General features: G+C 45.2%; 1 protein-coding gene across 2 annotated transcripts; it reads right to left on the bottom strand.

The window, feature by feature from the left end:
* Positions 1–1,706: 1,706 nt before the first annotated feature.
* On the bottom strand, positions 1,707–19,954 carry ZBED4 (zinc finger BED-type containing 4). 2 transcript variants are annotated; one of them, XM_044280240.1, is made up of 3 exons: positions 19,790–19,954; positions 10,277–10,342; positions 1,707–7,534 (listed from the first exon to the last, which is right to left on the bottom strand). In XM_044280240.1, the coding sequence occupies exon 3, from the start codon at positions 7,338–7,340 to the stop codon at positions 3,882–3,884; it is 3,459 nt and encodes a 1,152-aa protein (XP_044136175.1). In that variant the 5' UTR covers positions 7,341–7,534; positions 10,277–10,342; positions 19,790–19,954; the 3' UTR covers positions 1,707–3,881. The 2 variants fall into 2 exon arrangements, with proteins under 2 accessions (XP_044136175.1, XP_044136176.1); XM_044280241.1 differs by lacking the exon at positions 10,277–10,342.
* Positions 19,955–22,229: the final 2,275 nt, after the last annotated feature.

Below are 22,229 nucleotides of genomic sequence, written 5' to 3'. Positions count from 1 at the left end.
ATTCCCCAGGAGGCTATTAACCGACTCCTTAACTTCATCCCGGATCATCTGCTTTAGGCTTGACATAAGAGATGGGGCCTCATCCTCTAGTAGCTTGCCTACGCAGACTTGACAAATAGGTTTCCCCAGTCTGAGGGTAACTTTCTTACAAATAGCACACCTTTTGTTTTTAGATCTGGAAACCCTTCTACTCTCCTTAACCTAAATATAAAAATAGGCTTATAAGAAACTTAAAGCTATAGAGATTTTGGGGTATTCACCCCTCTTACCCCACCACGGTACCGAAGATTCATTGGTGGTCTCAGTGGGTTCTGCGCGCTGCGTCTGTTCCATGATCTCACTCTAGTTAGCAAAAAATGGAGACATACTGCTAGCTTCTTCTCCAGCTGGCAGTGTGAGCTGGCTGAACGTAAACTCTGCCGGGCACACACCTGCCCCCCCCCCCCACTTCCGGTCTACAGCATTGTGCTTCCTCCCGCTGCCGAAACCGTAAGTGACGACAGATGCCGGCAGCCGAACATGCTGACACGTCCACACAGAGGTCTGCGCGTCTAGGAGACCTGTAAAACCTCCCAACGGGGAAGGGACCGGAGTGGGGGGGGGGGAAGAGTCAGAGGTCCAGGCTCTGCAGCGGCTTCCTGAGAAGACTTATGCTGCCGGGTAGGCCCTCCTCATAAGTACTCACATGGGGCGCCCGCAGCTCTCCTTGGAGTGGTTGTGAATCCAAACTCTGTCCCTTAAGACAGGAAACAGAACTGGCGTGGGGGAGGTTGGTACCTCCTTTAAAGTGGTTGTGCTTCCTATCCTGAGGAGGGGGCGGACGCTATCCAAGGGTGCTGTCATAGGCGAAGGGGGAATCATGATTTTGCCATTTGCTTTTTAAACTCATTTTTTTTTTAACACTACTGTAATATGGACTTTTAGGCTTTCTGCCTTCTTGTTCACAGAATACCTCAAGTAAAATCCTCAAAGGGAAGAGTAGTCTTTTTGCCACTTTCGGCACCCTGGAAATTTTATCCCCATTTTCCATCATACTACTCGTAAAAAGGTCTAGGACTGACATGCAAGCAATCCAAATCTGTTTCCCCCCCTCCTGACAGCAGACATTAGAGGGAAGGAAAATCAGGTTTGGCTAGTTATTTAACTAGTACATTTCCGAGGACACCGATTTCATAATACATTTTATCCATGTATGCTTTTCACTTGTCTATATAAAGCCAGGTTATGGCTACTTTCACACTAGTGTTTTGGCTTTCCGTTTCAGAGATCCATTCAGGGCTCGCAAGCGGTTCAAAACGGATCAGTTTTGCCCTAATGCATTCTGAAAAGAAAAGGATCCGCTCAGAATGCCTCCGTTCAGTCGCCTTTGTGCTCTGGAGCCGGACACCAAAAAGCTGTCCTGGCACACAATGTAAGTCAACGAGGACGGATCAGTTTTCTATGACAATAGAAAACGGATCCGTCCCCCATTGACTTCCAATGGTGTACAAGACTGATTAGTTATGGCTATAGAAGACATAATACAACCAGATCCGTTTATGACGGAAGCATGCATTATATTATTGTAACGGAAGCGTTTTTGCAGATCCATGACGGAATAGCAAAAAACACAAATGTCAAAGTAAGTAAGTACATGGCTGGAGAAATAATCCTGAGGATTCAATACATAAAACAAAACCATAAAGTTATCATAGAATAGACCAAAATGCTGTAAATAATGGTTTAATTTCAGAAACATCTGTTGACCATTTATAAATACACTAATACATTGATGTAAAAAAAATTAGGACTGACAAAGTACATTATCCTGAACAAAAATTACAATTAAAATGTAATATATTATACAGCTCCAAACTGAGAAAATACAGGAAAAAAAATAAAATAAAAATGGGACCAGTGAAACTTTTCCAAAAGGTAGCAAATTGTCACTCATTTAGATTTGTAGATTTAAAGTGGAAAAGTAGTTTTAAAAAATAACTGATTACTCATATGTACAACTGCAACATTTACATAATTTGAGGAAAAATAAAATAAAATAAACACCCGTCAGAACTTAATAAAATATGTATAAGGAGTGTCTTGGGTGTTTGTAGATATGCTTTGTGTGCAATAGTCTGGTTAGCCAATGGCACACATTTAGTTAGTCCACAAAAATGCAATAGAAAAAACCCGACATCTAATATTAAATAGCACAATTACAAACTTCCCAATAGGATAACGTTAATAGCAAACAGTCTCATCTTCTACAATGTGTTCCACAAATTGCTGCGGTTTTTACTTTGACATTTGTGTAACAGACCAAATAATGCACAAGAGACCGACGACAAAGCTGTAAACATTATTTCTCTATTACAAACGAGGGACTGACCGGGCCAAAGTAATGGAGCCTATGGCTGGGTCTACACGCTGCCGCATGCAGCTGAAAATTGAAGGTTACTCACTCAGTTAAACAGGCAAAATTGTTAAAGGGTTACTCTTTTCTAGAGTGTTCAATCCTGAGGCCTGTCCCTCAGAATAGGTCAACAGTGGTCTGACCCTCAGAACCCTCACCGATCAGCTATTTGAAAAGAGTCGTAGCCTCTCTTTGCCTGTGACTGCACATTCATTGGCGACATGCCCCAGGCACAACTCTGTCCCATTCAAGGGAGTGAGGCTGAGCTGCAATATCAAGCACAGCTGGGTAAGCAGTGAGGTCACCAGAGCGCTGCAGGCTCTTCAAAAACAGCTGATCAGTGGTAATTGCAGGCAATGGACTTCCACCTATCACATACTGATGACATCCAGAGGATAGGTCATCAGTAGGGATGAGCGAATCAACTTCGGATAAAACATCTGAAGTCAATTTGCATAATACCTAGTTTGAATACTGTATGGAGTGAGCACTCTATACAGTATTAGAGTGTATTGGCTCTTATAAGCCGAAGACTTCGCATAATAACTTTATAAATTAATTTCTACTGTAAAAGAACATTTCCTGAACTGTAGATCGGTTCCAAGTGGTACCTTGGAACCGAAACAAAGTTCGGGAAATGTTTTTTTTTCACAGTAGAAATTTATGAAATTATGCGAAGCCTCGCAAGACTTCCCGAAGTAATAACTTCTGCTAATAGGAGCCAATACATTCTAATATTGTACGGAGCACTGGCTCCGTACAGTATTCAAACAAAGTATTATGCGAATCGACTTCAGATGTTTCATCAGAAGTAGATTCGATCATCCCTAGTCATCAGTATTGAACACTCAGACAACCTCCTTAAGCCACTGGCCACTGCAGTTCAGGGGGGCGGGGGGGTCACAAAACCCGTGGCGTGTAAATCCTGCCATTGGAATATAGTCATTCTGATCTTAGGAATTTTTCTAAATCTACAAAAAACGCAACAATTGGTACAGACTACAATAAATTAGCACCTATGATGGAAATAAAACCTGATATATAAATGCCGCTTTATTCATAACACACAAGTATAAAAAAAATAAAAACACTATCAAAAAAGCCAAGACTAAAATACAGTACCTTTCCGTTTTGTACATACTTGAAATAAAACTACAGAATAAAACTGTTTACATCTTTTCTCCCCAGTCTAAGAAAAAGTTATTTTTTTACATTATGTATTTACAATCCTGAAGACAGAACTTCCTAGATGACAAGACTAGCATTTGTAGAACCTTAGGAAAAAAAAAAAATCATAAAATGATCCAAGGTCTGGCTGCCTGAAGAACCAAGTAAGGCACATGAAGACAAGAGTTAAAGCAAAACATTGTGACACAATAGAAAACTACAGTCACTTTTTAAAATGTCATACATGGCCCCAATGGGAGCAATTTATCACATACAAAATTCAGTTATTCAGTAAGTTACATTAAATTTCACCCGACTGTTTTCAATACTGAAAGTAAATCAAAGGGAGATTAACTTTTAAGAAAATTAGCTGCTCGAAGTGTTCCATCATTAACCTAGACTGGTTAAAACTGCCACTGTCGTTTGAGGTGTTGAAGAGTTTCTCGGAAGGAATAACACTTGGCGGACAGCCAAGAAATCGCACTGCCAACTTTGACAAAACTGGCCAAGAAGATTTCTTCAAGTTCCAATATGTTAGTGGATCACAGTTATGCTCAAGCACTTCTTCTTCTAAATAAGCCAACACAATGTCTTCAGGTAATTTCTCTTTTAAAGTCTTAGACTTTTTTATATTGGCCATAAGTGACCAGATATTGTCGTCCTTATGGTTGGGTGGTGAATGCTTGTTACAACCATTGACAACAGGTGTATCATCTGAGGTAGAATTTAGTATTTCCAGTTCCCTGACTAATCCAAGTTTATATTCCTCAGCTTCTTCTTCAGCAAATAAGGATGCTTTATACCGAGGGTCCAAAAGAGTGGCAAAAATGAATCTTGGATCGTGAAGTGTTGATGACAGACGACAAACCATGGCCTCTTTCAGAGACTTAAGCATGGTGTCTATGCCCATTGTCTCCTCAAACAGCATTTCAATCTTTCTATTTAGAATGTGGATCATTGGGATTACCTGACTTAGTGTAGCTGTGTGCATGCTCATTTCTTTACTGGCAGCCTCAAAAGGTTTTAACGCATGGCAAACAGACTGCATAACTTCCCACTGATCACAGCTAATCAATTCCCTGAAGTTGCACTCAATCGACATCTCGTCAATGGCTCTTTTTTGCTCAATCAAACGTTCTAACATATGAAATGAGGTGTTCCACTTTGAAGGGACATCTTGAATTAATGGATGTTGAGGCAATCCGTATTCCTTCTGCAATTCTGCCAATTTTTCCTTCGCTTTTGTCGATCTGTGAACACGTTCGCAAATTTTTCGAGCGATACTCAGAAGGTTTTGGACCATTCTTTGACTCTTAATAGCTTCATTTACAATTAAGTCAACAGTGTGCCCAAAACTTTCGACACTTGAATGATCACTTTCATTTAAGGTCTTTCCTATGCTATGATTATCAGTTACAGTGATGCCTATCTGAAGGCCATATGAGGTTATCCAAGACTCCCACAAGTATTCTAGATGCTTTTGAACACTCAGGCCATTATAATCACAGTCGATCTGGGAGACGTGTAGAAGTGCAGAACAGTGGTAATCTTCGCTGTGTGGCTTGAACGAAGAGTCAAATGTAACCCAGTGAGCAGTAAGTGTTAAGTATTCCCGTGTCTGACTACTCATCCAGATTCCTGCAGTGAAATGTATCACGCCACTTTCAGCTTCCTTTAGGTGGGAGACAATTATGTGCTTCACATTTTCATACATATCTGGGATTGCCGTCCTAGAGAAGTACATGGGAGATGGTAATGAATATTGAGGTTGTAGGTATTCAAGAAGTCTATTAAAACCAACATTATCTACAAAAGAGTATGGTTGAAGATCAAGTGCAATCATTTCAGCTACAAGACTTGTGATTTTTTTGGCAACAGGATGAGAGTCACTGAATTTATCATTGGTTTCATCAAAAGAGGAGGCTGCCAAACCAGCGTTTACTGGCATGTGTATATCAGCAGACGGTAAGGCTTCGGAAACACCATTATTCTGCAACACGTTGCTGTGAAATCTCTGCAGGTGCCTCAGAAGACAACTGGTGCCTAAATTTGTTGGCTTTTTCCCTCTGCTGATTGTGCGCCCACAGTGCATACATATGACTTTTGTTGAATCTGCAGAACAAATTGAGAAGTGATTCCACAGTTTTGAGGTCTTCTTGCTACTTGACGGAAAAACTATTTGATTATCATGAGGTGGAACAGTTGACAGCTCAATAACTTTTGAGGAAGAGCATTCTGCAGATGCCAAGGTAGCATACGGTGAATTTGCAAGACTAATGTCAAAGCTTTTTTGGTTTAAAACAATTTCTGGATGTCTTCTGTAAAGATGTCTCATTAAGCAACCAGTTCCTAAATCGCCCTTTTTACCTCTGCTAATCATGCAATTACAATACCGACAAACCGCTTTCAGATTGTCAGTAGGCGATAACGTAAAATGATGCCATACCTCAGACTTTAATCGTTTTATAGCCTTCTTATTTTGCTGAAAGAAAAGAGGCGAGTCATATGCTAACGATTTGTGACAGGCATTGGGTTTTTCAGGAGAAGATATTGAAGCTTCACCAATATTTTCTGAGGAATGCAAAACCGCTGCTCCATTGTCAATCAACAATTCACCATTATACTGCAAGTCTTCCGCAACTCTTTCTGGCGATGAGGGTACAGAAATGGTTTCCTTCCCACTTTTTCCTGGAGAAACTGCATTGGAAATTACTTCACTATCTGTTGATAAGAGGGACGGCAGCAGTGTAGGAGGGATTGAATATGGAGGCGGTAAACTTGTTCCAGCACTGTTTTCTTGCAGAACAATTGACCGATGAGCTCTCCACATATGCCTGATCAGACAGCTGGTACCAAGATCTTTTCCATTCTTTCCTCTACTAAACTCATTCATGCAATGGATACAAACTGCTTTAGAATTATCCAGTGGAGACAAATAAAAGTGTTTCCAAACAGCAGATCTTCTCCTTGAACCCGACGAATTTTTTTGAACTGACATTTGCTTTTCTACAACATTTTCAACAGCTTCATCGCTCTGATTATTTGGTAAAGATGAAGGAGAAACAGTAGCATCCTCTCTGGCATTTTTTTCAGATATTGACAAGTCTGAGGATATTTCATCAGAAGACATCACAGATAACGACTCCTCCACTATTTTTTGAGGAGACATTTTGAGTCTCCTCATTTTTGTTGGGGTAGCATTGGTATCCACAACATCAGGAGGCTGCAGAGGTAGTACTAGGGTAGGAGAAGAGTATGAGGATATGCTTGGCATATTTTCATTTTCAGAGGCAAGAACTCTAGGGTGTGCCCTTCTTACATGTCTCATCAAACAACTGGTACTAAGATCTTTTTCATTCTTGCCTCTGCTAAACTCTTTCATGCAGTACATGCATATAGCTTTGGTGCTGTCCCGAGGTGAAATGAAGAAATGATTCCAAGCTGGGGACTTTTTTCGATTACTCATATTTTTGTTCGTAATTATGCTCTGTGTAACAGCATCCATCGCTGCATCATAGAGTGTGGTAGTATACTGTGAAAAAAGGACACCGTAATCATCCTCGTTTTCATTCGATAAGGTTTGTGAGGTATCTGCACATTGTTGCTCTTTGTCTTCTTGTTCATCACTGCTTTCAGCTTGTTTGATGCTATCTGCCTCCATCTTTATCTGTGCGTGGTCAAAGTCACCAACCATTTCGTCATCATCTTCAACTTTTATCTTACTTACTTTTTCCATTTCGAGATTCTGTCCAGTCTTTATTGCTGTGCCCTCTTTTGTCATTACTTGAAAATGAAAAAGTATGCTAGGAAAGTTAAAAACAAGACAGCAGGTTTTTCTTATCCAATTTCAACAGAATGTTGTAATGAGTTTGGTCCGACCAGACATTCCTTGAGCCGTTCTAAGATGAAGAATCATTTCATTTCTTAATTGTAGAGTATTTTTGCCATTTTCAGAACTCCAATGAATATGATTGCCTAGAAAATAAAGATAAAGACTTAGTAAGCATATACAGATTTACATAAATAAAATAAATAAAAAAAACAGTGAATCGTTTTTGTTAAAATTATAAGTTAGGCTACTTTCACACTGACGTTTCTGGGTCCGCTTGCGAGATCCATTTAAGGGATCTCACAAGCGGCCCAAAATGGATCAGTTTAGCCCCAATGCATTCTGAATGGATAAGGATCCGCTCAGAATGCATCAGTTTGCCTCCATTCCGCTCTGGAGGCAGACACCAAAACACAGCTTGCAGCGTTTTGATGTCCGCCTGACGATGCGGAGCCAAACAGATTCGTCCAGACTTACAGTGTAAGTCAATGGGGACGGATCAGTTTTCACTGACAATATGGTGCAATTGAAAACGGATCCGCCTCCCTTTGACTTTCAGTGTAAGTCAAAACAGATCCGTTTGCATTATCATGAACAAAAATGCATGGTTCATGGTAATGCAAACGGATCCGCTCTGAATGGATACAATCGTTTGCATAATAGGTGCGGACCAGTCTGTGCAGATACCAGACGGATCCGCACCTAACGAAGGTGTGAAAGTAGCCTTACTTGCTATAAGCAATGCTTTCTAAAGAGGTTGTCTGGGCTACAGATATTGATAGCCTGACCTCAGGATAGGTCACCAATACCAGATCCATGGGGCCAAACCCAGGACCTCCACCAATGAGCCGTTTCATGCAACTATGGTGCTGGGAGTTATACAGTGTATGGAGTAGAAGCAGAACACTGTACATGATGTCGTTTCCAGTACTGAAGCTCCCCACGACCAATAAACAGTGCATGGAGATATGTGCTCCCAGGTCCGTACGCTGTATAGTTCCTGGCACCCAGAACAGCGGACTGAAATCGGATACTGGTGACCTACTCTGAGGATAGTACAAACAGCAATGTAGACCAGCACACTCAGACCTTCATTCACAGGTGTATCAAGAGGAGGACCGCTGGGTAGTATGGTGCACCAATAGGGGTAAGCACATGCACTTTAATTAATGCGACACCGATTTTAGGTCTAATGTTGATTGGTTATTCTTGTAAAGGGAAGTATGGTATACTGAGGAGATTGGTTCACCAACAACATGGGAGGAGTAGCTGTCTGGTTTTTACTGCACGCATTCTGTTAAGGCTCGTCCAATAAAGGAATACACTGGAGTTTTATGCTATTCTAAGGATAGGTCATCAATATCCGCCCAGCCTCTTTAAATATTAGTGTGTGCCACAGGCGAGAGTAATGTGACAAGTGCACTCAAAGGAGAGAGGAGAAAGCTGCCAAACACCTCTAGTGACACCTCTAGGTCACCCTTTAGCAAGAAAACATTTTGCCAAAATGTATCTGCATCTTAGTCAGTCCGTGCCAGACCCCAAACAGCTTCCTCACTTTTCCATGGTCATTTCTCTCCCTGCCCAACACTGATCCGTGTCGGTGGAGGCAGAAGGTGTTCTCTCATGGAGAGAACTGGGAGAAACACAACCCTCCCCATGCTGCAGGTCCCCAGGGGGCAGGATAGTTCTGACTAACTGAAGCTTTAGGGCCTTCGATGAGGTTACTGGGAGAAGACCAGGAAGACTATATTGTGGGCGCAAGCATTCAGAAAGGTGATTTTTATTACAGATAGTGTGTAGGATAAGAAGTTAAAAAGAGCAGAACAAGCAGGATGCTACACAGCAATACAGGAAAAGATGATGACAGGATACACATTTAGGGCTCATGTTCCTAGCCAATGTTTTGTGGTCCGCAAAACACAGATACTGGCCGTGCGTTTTCCACATTTTGAGGAATGGAACAGCCAGCCCATAATAGAACAGTCCTATCCTTGTCCGTAATGCAGACAATAAAAGGACATGTTCTTTTTATTTGCGGAACAGCCATGGAGACACAGAGCCATTTGTTTTTTGCATGTGAATGGTTCCACTTAAGGACTGCAAAAAAAAATAAAAAATCTTTGTGCGCATGAGGCCTTACATGCATACGTTGAATGAGGTGACTACATGTGCCATTGCTGTTTGGATTAATGAACAGATGACACACTGAGGTTAACTGGGGCTGACCACACACTACAAACTTCCCTTCCTAAGTTAGTGACCTTCACCCCTCCACTTCATTTAAAGGGGTTATCCCATCATAGACAATGGGGGCATATCGCTAGGATATGCCCCCATTGTCTGATAGGTGCGGGTCCCACCGCTGGGACCCGCCCCTACAAGGAGAACGGAGCTGGGGAGAGTAGTGGCTGGAGGACCCCGGGTTTCCCGGGGTCAGTCCACCACCAGGCGCAGCTCCCCGCCTCTCCCATTGAAGTGAATGGGAGCGCACCGCGCATGTGCGGCCACCGCTCCCATTCATTTCTATGGGGCCGACTGAAATATCCGAGCCAGCACTCGACCATTTTCGGCGGCTCCATAGAAATGAATGGAGGGCGGCTGCGCATGCGCAGTGCCCCCTCCTCAAGTTCCTCTGCTCCGTTCTGCTTGTCGGTGCGGCAGCGGTGGGACCCGCACCTATCAGACAATAGGGGCATATCCTAGCGAAAGGCCCCCATTGTCTATGATGGGATAACCCCTTTAACCACCAGGAAAGTTTGAGTACGGTAAGTAGAAACCATTTTTCTAGTTTTAAAAGCTTTGGTGCGTCTTATGGTCAGATGCGTCTCGGTCCACAAAATATTGGTAATTGTGTATTAATATAGAAATATTCAGAAGTACTATTGTACCTGAAAACCACTTTAACAGTATATTTAATAACCAAAAGATTCTTCCATGTTGGCGAGAGCTGTCACCTGAAAAAATAAATGGGAAACAATTACTTTCAGGGGATACGTACACACATGTTGATGACAGAAGGGTCATCAACCAATTACATCCAGCTTTTATTTAGGCAGGCTACAGTAATCCTACACCATCAGAACGGCTCAGAGGACCTGTTTGCTCCAAGGAGGACGTCATGAGTAACTGTAGATTCAACTATTTGGAAATGAGCTGCTACCAGTATTCAGTATAGGGACGCACCAGGTATAGAATTATCGATACCCATTCGATACTTTTGTACCGGTATCTATTTGATACCAGGATTTGACATTTTCAGATACTAGGCTGGGCTGCTCTCAGCGCTCTCCATGTTCTCCTCAGCAGCACAGGGGAGAAGGAGGCTCTCCCTCCTGTACCGCTGCTGCTAATAAGAGACGGAAGGAGGAGGGCAGGGGCTGTGGCACCAATGAAGATAAGTAACCTTTTAACACACATCTAGGAGGCAGGTGCCTTGTCGCCATTTGAGACAGGCCTGTTGCGCTGTAGCAGGCATGGGAGCCAATAATTCTTGCCCCGCCACCTCAGAGCAGGTGTTCGCTCAGCAGCACAGGGGAGAAGGAAGCAGTCTCTCCCCCCAGTGTCGCCGCTGCCACCAATGAAAAGACAGAGGGGAAGAGGAGGGGAGGGGCTGTGGCCACTGCACCACCAATGATGTTAACTCACTCATTAAATAGAGGAGGAGGGTGCTGGCTGCAGAATCACATAGCCGGCACCCAACCTCTATGACAGGTAGCTGCGATTTGCGTCAGTTAACCCCTCAGGTGCAGCATTAAAATATAAAAAAATATATGCAGTGAACGCCGTAAAATAAAAAAAAATAACCGAGTCCCCTTTGTGCCCCCCCAAAAAATAGGATAGGACTGTTCTATTATGGGCCGGACGTTCCATAAAATGCATTAAAGGTTTGCGTGGTATTGAGTATCGCAATACTTTTTTATGGTATCAAAATTTTGGCATTGTGACAACCCTAATATGTAGTGCTGGCTCATTACTGTGACCTGTGTCTCATCTTCTCCAAGTCATTTTTTTATTATTATAATTTTATATATTTTCAATTTGGCAACTAAAAATTTAATTTGGCTCCTAAAACTTTAGTTTAGGAGCCAATGACTCCTGTTTAAGCCCTCAGGTACGGCAGGGAACTCTATAACACATCCTAAGAGGTGACACAGTAAGTCAGAGGCAAAGTTTGTTCACCTCTTCAGCTTCAACTTTACAGTCATAAAAAGTCAAGAAATTATATTTTCCAATGTATTCTGCAGCCCAGTTAGTAAGAAGAGGATGCAGCAGTTTGTAAAAGGCTAGAGCTCATGTACACAGTCAGTGTATGGAAGAGCACAGCCTTCATGCCGCCATACAGACATCATGAGGCGGTGTACATACTGATGCATCTAATACAGCACGTCCTGATTGTATGCCTCTAATCGGCCAGCAGCTCTTACTTTTATAATGGGGAGAAGGGAGTAAGCTGCTGCCTAATCTGAATGTGGGAACAACTGATCGGGAACATGCCTGACCCCTCTTTCCCATGATATCTACCTACATTAGAAAGTTGGCCACTGTAGGTTTGGTCTGTCTACCAGCCTCCCGCCCCCTCACTCAGCTTTTAATGCTGGAAGTTTTAGTACTCAAAAGCTACAAGATGACCCGTCGGTCTGATATTCATGACCAATCCAGAGGATAAGTCATCCATATAAATTCCCAGATAACCGCTTTAAGAGGCTTTGATTTTTCTTCCTGCTGTAAATTGCAGCTTCTCCCTACTACAACTTCTTCACAGTGACATAGTGCACCTACAGCAGTAATACCTATTAAACTCACACACTACAGTACATAGTGTCCAAATATTACTTTATTAATAAGCAACATATCAACTGCCCATCACAGCCTGAAAGAAGCTAAAATACATTGAAATCACAGAGTGGAACGGGCATACAAAGCCCTATTAAAGGGGTTCTACAGTTTGTTTAAACTGACGATCTATCCTCTGGATAGATCATCAGCATCTGATCGGCCAGGGTCCGACACACAGGACCCCCGCCGATAGAGAAGGCAGCGGCGCTCCAGCAGCACCCTGGCCTTCTCACTGTTTACTGCAGGCCCAGTGACGTCACTACTAGTATCACTGGCCTGGGCGCGACTACACTCCGTTCACTTGAGCAGAGCTTAGCCCCGCCCAGTTGATACTAGTAATGACGTCACTGGGCCCGTGGTAAACAGAAGGCCACGGCGCTGCTGGAGCACCGCTGCCTTCTCAAACAGCTGATCGGCGGGGGTCCCGGGTGTCGGACCCTGGCCGATCAGATGCTGATGATCTATCCAGAGGATAGTCCGTTTAAACAAACTGCAGAACCCCTTTAAGCATGACAATTCTCCACTGCTATGAGGTGCAATGATATGATCACCGGTTTTACAACAGTAGATGGACACACATTAATCCAATTGGGACATAATCCAGACCGTAAAATAATCCACCACCTCAAACTCGGACAGGCCCTCAGCTTTCTCATGGACTCTATGATACTGTTACATATGTTAGTAATACGGAGATATAACACCGCCTGATCACTCCACGAGGGACAGGAGCAAATGCTTGAAATGTATTACAGAACTACTAGACCTAAATGTTTACTGTGGGAAAACACTTCATCACTTATCCTTCAGACAGGACTTCAGTAAGGGGCAGTTTATAGAGAATTGCACAACAGCCGAGCACTTGAAGGATGTCCTCATCCCACCATTTATGTGTGTAAATGTTTTACAGTCATCTAACAAGGCGTATAAAAACAGAAGACGTTCCTACTTTAGGGTGCCTTCGTATGTTGCAGAAATTTCTATGACAATCTGTTCAATTCAGCTGAATGGCGCCTTGGAGGCAAGCCTATACATTCAGCTGAATGGCGCCTTGGAGGCAAGCCTATACATTCAGCTGAATGGCGCCTTGGAGGCAAGCCTATACATTCAGCTGAATGGCGCCTTGGAGGCAAGCCTATACATTCAGCTGAATGGCGCCTTGGAGGCAAGCCTATACATTCAGCTGAATGGCGCCTTGGAGGCAAGCCTATACATTCAGCTGAATGGCGCCTTGGAGGCAAGCCTATACATTCAGCTGAATGGCGCCTTGGAGGCAAGCCTATACATTCAGCTGAATGGCGCCTTGGAGGCAAGCCTATACATTCAGCTGAATGGCGCCTTGGAGGCAAGCCTATACATTCAGCTGAGGTGAATGGTGTGTCTCCATTACAGAGGTCCCGCATTGACCCCTTTATGCCATAAATAGTGAGATGGGACAATCCCATTCAGCTTTCCATGCAACTTAGATAGCTGTCAGGTGAACATCAGTCAAAAGCCATCCCTCCCAAGTACCCCATAAACATATGCGTACTTGGGCTCTCAAATCAGGTGGGGGGACAACTGACAAGCTGCAGCTTATGTCCTGTGAGAACAAAGGATTGGGCATGTTGAAATCCAACTTGCCAATCCTCCTTTCTCCCAACATCTGTAGGAAGAGAGTTGGGATGCCCCCAAACACAATAGATAGTTAGCTAGTCCCATCGAAATGGTCATCCAAACTTCCCTTCTATACAGGTGTGTATGGTGTGGTGCCCTTTCCTGGACGGAATATGCTCATGGGGAACTGGCCCTAGAGATTTAGGTTATCCACCTGTAAAAGTAATACACTAGTTGTGTATACCACAAATGATGAAATAGTAACGTAATTCGGAAAACTATCAGAAGTCTTGCACAATAAAGAGGTCGATGTCCACTAGCTGCTATTGTGTAACAAGGCGACAGAACAAGATAAAATTGAAACACACCCGAGAAGCCTTTCAAATTTATATTTTCATTATATATTTTTTATTTTTACTTGTTTGGGGTTAATACAAATGTGTATTTTATATAATTTTAGTATTAATATCATTGGTGGTGAAGGGCGCACTCCCAAAGCCCCCTCCTCCCCCATATTATCACTGGCCACAAGCCCCCTCCTCACTGTTATATGGTGGCCACAGGGTCCCCTCCACTGCTGGGTCTCCGATCGGTTACCATGGCAGCCAGGATGCTACTGAAGCCCTGGCTGCCATGTTCAGCTCCCTGCTGCTGTGTGTATTATGCACAGGGCAGCAGGGAGAGTGTGAAGTCCTATTCACCCTAATACAGCTCTATCGGGGTGAATAGGACAAGGGATGAAAAGATCCAGGTTCTAGCCCCTAAGGGGGAAATGGTTATTAAATAAAAATAAAAAAAACCACCAATATACTAAAAGTTTAAATCGCCCCCTTTCCCAATTTTACATAATTTTTTTTTACAAACAAAGAACAAACATATTACATATCACCACGTCCGAAAAAGTGTGAGCTATTAAAATATTAAAAACTATTTCCACTCGGTGAAGGCTGTAACAGAAGAGAAAAAAAACCACGCACAATTCGCCATTTTTGTCACCTTGTCCCCCAGATGATGTCACTGGATGTGAGGTATGTGGTGCTGTCTTCCCCTATATGTAGTGCTGGCTCACTACTGTGACCTGCGTCTCATCTTCTACAAGTCCTTTGTTTAATTATATGCATTTTAAATTTGGCGACTAATTTTTTTTGTTTAGCTCCTGGTTATTTCTTTTAGCCTGGAGCACTGATCCTTTAGTCATAAGCATCAAGATACAATTGGGTTTTTCCCTGTACAGTGTGACGCTGTCCAATCAGTGGTATTAGGGACAGCCCCAGACTGGTAACACCCAGTTGTTACTAGTCAGACTTTCAGCAGGAATAAAAGATGAACACTACAGTGATAAGACTACACGCTCCCTCAGGATACAATATTCTCAAGGCTTTTCTGACCCATCCCAGATCCAACCAGTCCAGACCACTTCTCTGGTTAGGGTACTTTCACACTAATCTGTTTTGTTTTCCGGCATAGAGTTCCGTCACAGGGGCTCCATCCTGGAAAAAAACGCATCAGTTTTATCCTAATGCATTCTCTGTCACTCTTACGTATTTTGGACAGAGTAAATACCGCAGCATGGCCAAAAATAGTGATTACTTGCCGGAATTACATTGAAGTGTATTAGTGCCGGATTCGGTATTAAGAGTTCCAGCAAAACGGATCCGGCTTTCTGGTCTGCGCATGCGCAGACCTTTAAAAGTGCAGAAAAATATATACAAATTATACTGGATCCGTTTTTCCAGATGACACCGGAGAGATGGATCCGGTATTTCAATGCATTCGTCAGACGGATCCGCATCCGGATACGTCTGACAAACGCCATCCGTTTGCATCCGGACCGCTGGATCCAGCAGGCAGTTCCAGCGAATCCTCTGCCGCAAGTGTGAAAGTCCCCTAAATTGGCTGGATTAGATGCTAGTTATCCTGACTGTTATATGTAAGGACTTTTATGTTCTCTGCTTCTTCTATATCTTCTATGACAATTTAGGGCTTTGGAACAGATTACTAAACTTACAACGGTCGCCCTGGAACCAATCAATACTGTAACTTGAGTGACCACTGTACAAGCCTCAGATACAACTGTCAGGAGAGGAGAGTGCTACCTAGAACTGACTGACCTTATAAATCCTCCTTCACACGCATTAATGCATTGGTCCATTTTAGGTACTTTCTCTTTCCACTATAGGGCTACTTTCACACCTGCGCTTTTTCTTTCCGCTATTGAAATCCATCATAGGGTCTCAATAGCGGAGGAAAACACTTCGGTTTTGTCCTCATTCATCACAGAACTGAAGGGTGCACCAGAATGCCTTCCGTTCCATTTCATTGCGTTCCCATGACGCACACAAAAGAGCAGCATGCTGCGGTTGTCTTTCCGTACTGGGATGCGGAGCAAGACGTATCCGTCATGACTAACAATGTAACTCAATGCGGACGGATCAATTTTCTCTCCATCTTTAACACAGCAATGACAGATCCGTCTCTTAACAGAAACTGCCCTCACCAAAGTGACAAAATGACCTGACAGCAAAATGCAACGGTAACTACTCTCTGCTCATTCTCCTTGACCTCTCTGCAGCTTTTGACACTATAGACCACCATCTCCTACTTGCCATGCTCCTAAGGACACCGCCCTCTCCTGGTGTTCTTCCTATCTCTCTTTCAGTGTATCATTCCTTACCTCTCCCCCTCGCTGTTGGGAGTTCCTCAGGGTTCAGCCCTAGGCCCTCTCCTCTTCTCCCTGTACACAGCACCAATTGGACAGACCATCAGCAGATTTGGTTTCCAGTACCATCTCTATGCTGATGACACACAACCATACACTTCATCCCCCGACATCACACCTGCTGTATTACAGAATACCAGCGACTGTCTCTCTGCCATCTCTAACATCATGTCCTCTATCTGAAACAATCTTTCAAAAACTGAACTTCTTGTGTTCTCTAACTTCTCTCCATCTACTAACCTCTACCTTAGGCCTCATGCACACAGCCGTGTTCCGCGGCTGAGAGCGGACCGTGGAAACCCGGCCGGGATTACTGCTGACAGCATGAGCACACGGCGTCATTGGTTGCTATGACGCCGTGCGCTTCATGCAGCCGCTCCTGTAGAGTAATACACTATACTAGTGTATTACTGTACAGCAGCGGCTGAATGAAGCGCACGGCATCATAGCAACCAATGACGACGTGCGCTCATGTTGTCAGGAGGAATCTCGGCCGGGTTTCCACGGTCCGCTCTCGGCCGCGGAACACAGCCGTGTGCATGAGGCCTAAGGCTACTTTCACACTTGCGTTTGGGGTTCCGCTTGCGAGTTCCGTTTGAAGGCTCTCACAAGCTCCCCGAACGGATCCGTACAGCCCCAATGCATTCTGAGTGGATGCGGATCCGCTCAGAATGCCTCAGTCTGGCTCTGTTTCGCCTCCGTTCCGCTCAGGAGACGGACACCCGAACGCAGCTTGCAGCGTTTTAGTGTCCGCCTGGCCGTGCGGAGCCAAACGGATCCGTCCAGACTTACAATGTAAGTCAATGGGGACGGATCCGTTTGACGTTGACACAAGATGGTGCAATTTCAAACGGATCCGTCCCCCATTGACTTTCATTGTAAGTCTGGACGGATCCGTCTGACTAACAATTAGACTTAGATTTTTTTGCAGAAATATAATGCAGACGGATCCGTTCTGAACAGATACCATCGTTTGCATTATAGGTGCGGATCAGTCTGTGCAGACGCCAGACGGATCCGCTACGAACGCAAGCGTGAAAGTAGCCTAAGGCCTCTTTCACACTACAGTATTTTGCGTTCCGTATACGGTCCGTTTTTTGCGTTCCGTATACGGTCCGTATACGGTCCGTATACGGAACCATTCATTTCAATGGTTCCGCAAAAAAACTGAATGTGTTCCGTATGCATTCCGTTTCCGTATTTCCGTTCCGTTGAAAAGATAGAACATGTCCTATATTTGGCCGAGAATCACAGTCCGTGGCTCCATTCAAGTCAATGGGGCCGCAAAAAAAACGGAACACATACGGAAATGCATCCGTATGTCTTCCGTATCCGTTCCGTTTTTTGCGGAACCATCAATTGAAAATGTTATGCCCAGCCCAATTTTTAATATGAAATTACTGTATACTGTATTTGCCATACGGAAAAACGGAACGGAACAACGGAACGGAAACGGAACCACAACGGAAGCAAAAAACGGAACAACGGATCCGTGAAAAACGGAACGCAAAACACTGAATGCAACATACTGTAGTGTGAAAGAGGCCTAAACCTGATGTCTGCCTCTGTGTGTAACACCATCATCACTCTTATGCAGCACACTCGCTGTCTCGGGGTGACTTGACACTGATCTTTTTTTCACCCCCTATATTCAATCTCTCTCCCGCTCATGCCGCCTGCACCTCAAAAACATTTCTAGTATCTGCCCCTTTCTCACTATGGAAACAACAAAAACTCGCCCTGATCCACTCCCGCCTTGATTACTGCAACTCACTATTAATTGGCCTCCCTCTCACCAGACTCTCCCCTCTCCAATCTATTCTTAATGCAGCAGCCAGGGTCACCTATCTGTACAACCGCTACTCTGATGCCTCCGCCCTGTGTCAGTCATTGCACTGGCTACCCATACACTATAGAATCCAATTCAAACTGTTTGTCCTCACCCACAAAGCCCTCCACAGTGCTGCACCACCCTACATCTCTTCCCTCATCTCTGTCTACCACCCTACCCATGCTCTCCGTTCAGCCAATGACTTACGGCTGACCTCTCTCCCGGCTCCAAGATTTCTCCTCAGCTGCATCGGTTCTCTGGAATGCCCTACCCCAAGAAATCAGGCCAGGGCCTCATGCACACGGGCGCCGTTTTGGCAGCTCCGATACGGACCCATTCACTTCAATGGGTTTGCCAAAGATGCGGACAGCACGCAGTGTGATGTCTGCATCCGTTGCTCAGTTCCGTGGCCCTGCAAAAAAATATAACATGTCCTATTCTTGTCCGCACTTTCCGGACAAAAATAGGCATTTATATTGAAGGCTGTTCGTGCCGTTCAGCAAATTGCAGAATGCACACGGACGCCATCCGTGTTTTGCGGACCGCAAAACACACCTCGGTCGTGTGCATAAGGCCTCAATCACAATATGGACAGTTTTAAGCGTTCACTAAAAACACATATTTTCAGCGTGGCCCATCACCTCCCATAGCCCATTTATCATTCCCTGAAGCGGAGCCTCCACTGCTCCCAGAAGCACTTCTTATATTGGCTGCTTTATATCTGCTCCCCTATTCTCCCATTACTTTCCCCACTGCCTGGAACCCCCACCAATCCTGAAAACGGGAAGATATGGTAACACGGGGCAGGACAATCTCATTTTGCCTAAAAGTTGTTGTTTTTTCTTCTTCGAACTAAATTTCTGGGTTGTTTTATGTCTAAGGATGTGATTGTCGCATTTCTTAAAAATGATCAAAGTGGCCCCTAACGTAAAGTCACCGCAGGTCTCGTCAACAGTGATTGGTGGACGGCAACCAGCTCTCGTGGTCACGTGACATCACGTGACTGGGCGAGACGTAAGGAGGGTACAATACGCGCCTTATATATGCATTTAGGGCAGCAAGATTAATGGAAAGCTACATCTCTAGATGGAAAGATCTTGTGAGAAGCGAGAAAACCACGAAGGTCAGCGCTGACTGGAGGATGATCCCTACGGTCACCACTGACCTGTGCTGAGCACTCACAGCCTGGAGCTAATCCTCTCAGGGGGATCAGCACCCATGGCCACCACAGCCAGGCCTGCAGACACCGGGCATACCCGTGTAACGTGCGCCAAGTGGCAGCAAGTTGCCAGCAGCACACAATAGAGGGCGAGGGTGCCCACAGGCGGCATTGTAGGTCAGTACGTGTGGTCAGGCCTTCCGCGCACTACCCCTCCTCACCCCGGAACTCGAGCAGCCGCCCTCCCCCGGGTCACTTACCTGGCAGCTAGGTGCCTCTGCTGGGGCTCAGTAGCCGTTCACTACGTGCAGGCCAGCCTGTGGTCTCTCTGCCCCCATTCATTAGTTTAATGCTTTGTCTCCCTGCCGTTCGCGCGACGCTCCGTCCGACGGCGAGATGAAGACGAGAGGCGGAGCGCGGCCTGCGTGCGGCTACGTCACCGAGTCAAAGGTTCTCAAAATGGCGGCTTCCTGCAGGCGGGTGTCCCATGGCGTCAGCACAGTGGGGGGCGGGGTAGAACGGTTGGGTCGCTGGCTCCACCCCCTTCCATACACATCCACACTGGTGGCCCCGCCTTCCAGGCCGCGTCGCGTTTGTTTTGGCAGATGGCTGTCGCGCAATACGGGGTTTCCGGGGCACTTGTGGCCTGCGGCCAGGGCGGGGTGAGCTGGGACAACAGTGGCGGCTCATTCATCCCCAGGACGAGGAGGGACCGCGGCCAAGCGCTTTTGTTCTGTTGTTATGCAGGGCTTGCAAACTTTTTTTCCCCCACAAAGAATGCAAACGGTTTAAAAAATTTCGAAATTCATTTTTTTAGCAAGGGTTTGTTCCATTGAAGTTCTGTTGCTGAAAGTCCTTGTAGTCCAGGTCCATGCGGGATGTACTTTGTGGTGGAAAACTCTGTTATGGATCGACAGCAAAAAAATGGATGCAAAAGTGTAATGTAGTACGCTGCTGCGGAGTCCAGGGACACTGTGATGATGGAAGTCACTGTACAGCACCCGTCTGAGGTATCTAATGTACACGGCATACGTGGGACAGAAACCTGATGTGGACGCAGCCCTAGGGTCCATTCACACGTCCGTATGTGTTTTGATCCGCAAAACACGGACACCTGCAATTTGCGGACTGCACATCACAGACACGTAAAATCCAAAATGCCTTTTCTGGTCCGCAATTGCGGCCAAGAATAGGATATGTTCAATTTTTTTCAGGAACGGAATTGCGGATCCCGGAAATGCAGATTTGCATCCGTTCCAGCCCCATTGAAAATGAATGGTTCCGCAAATTGCGGAACGAACGCGGACCCAAATTACGGACGTGTGAATGGACCGTGCTATATTTTTTTTGCAGGGCCTCGGAACGGAGCATCTGCATCTTTTGCGGCCCCATTGAAGTGAATGGGTCCGCACCCGAGCCGCAAAAACGGCAGCTCGGATGCGGACCTGAAAAACGGTTGTGTGCATGAGGCCTTACAAGTAGTTTTGCCGTGGATTTCACCATTGTAAAGGGTGGGCATCCGCAGCGTAGCGCAGCATGCTGCATGTCAGTTATAGCAGCTTTATTTCTCCATCAGTGTGCGGATAAATGGCGATTTACTGCACACAGAGCCATCATGGCAGATCCGCAGTCTCAAAACTTGAATTAAACTAGATTTAGAATGGCGTAGACAAGACTGTGTCCGTATTTCGGTCTGCAAAATCTGTTAAAGTGGTTATTCTATCTTAGACTATGGGGACATATCTCTAGGATATGCCCCCATTGTCTGATAGTTGCGGGTCCTACCTCTGGGACCCGCACCTGCAAGGAGAACGGGGAGGAGGGCGCACTGCGCATGCGCAGCCGCCCCACATCAATTTCTATGGAGCCGCAGAAAATAGCCAAGCGCTGGCTCGGCTATTTCCGTGAGCCCCATATTAATGAATCGGAGCGGTGGCCACACATGCGCGGTGTGCTCCCATTTACTTCAATGGGAGAGGCAGGGAGCTGCTCCTGGTGGTCCTCCAGCTACAACTCTCCCCGGATCTGTTCTCCTTGTAGGTGCGGGTCCCAGAGGTGGGACCCGCACCTATCAGACAATGGGGGCATATCCTAGCGATATGCCCCCACTGTCTAAGATGGGATAACCCCTTTAATGCCCCAGGCAGCATTTTTCTCACTCTCATCAATTGAAAGGACGATTCTCGTCTGCAGTAAGGACCCGTATAGGACATGTTCTATCATTTACGGAACAGCCACACAGATCCGGAAGTGTGCAGGACTCCATACATACAAAATATGGCTGTCTGCATGAGGGCTCAGAGCTCTTTTACATGGGCCAAAGATCTGGGAAATTATTGAGAACGAATGTTTGTATGCAGGCTCCTTAATAATTGGCTCCTGTATGACCAATGGCGAGTTCATGCGATTGCATCTTTTATGCAGCACATTGTTCTTCAGAAGAACACCGCTCTGTTTATTCAGGAGCGTGCTGAGGACAAGCAATGAATCTGTATGGAGACTCATTGAATCTGTATGGTTGTGGTCAAGGATGAAGCTACCATAGTAGGAGCCGCAGTGGCAGGGGGTCCAGGCCCTAATGGATGTCATCCATTATGGCCCAGGCATTATTACCTGGCTTGTGCTCTCTGCATCTGCTGGACTGAGTAGAAGAGCACAGGGGCCCAGGATCATTGCTTGGCCTGTGTGCTCTTCTGCATC

Source organism: Bufo gargarizans, chromosome 2 (genome assembly GCF_014858855.1).
Source record: "Bufo gargarizans isolate SCDJY-AF-19 chromosome 2, ASM1485885v1, whole genome shotgun sequence".
Classification (NCBI taxonomy): Eukaryota; Metazoa; Chordata; class Amphibia; order Anura; family Bufonidae; genus Bufo; species Bufo gargarizans.
This window is presented reverse-complemented; position numbering and strand designations above follow the sequence as displayed.

Coding starts and splice junctions, on each gene's coding strand:
- ZBED4 (XM_044280240.1), bottom strand. CDS start 7,340: ATGACAAAAGAGGGCACAGCAATAAAGACTGGACAGAATCTCGAAATG.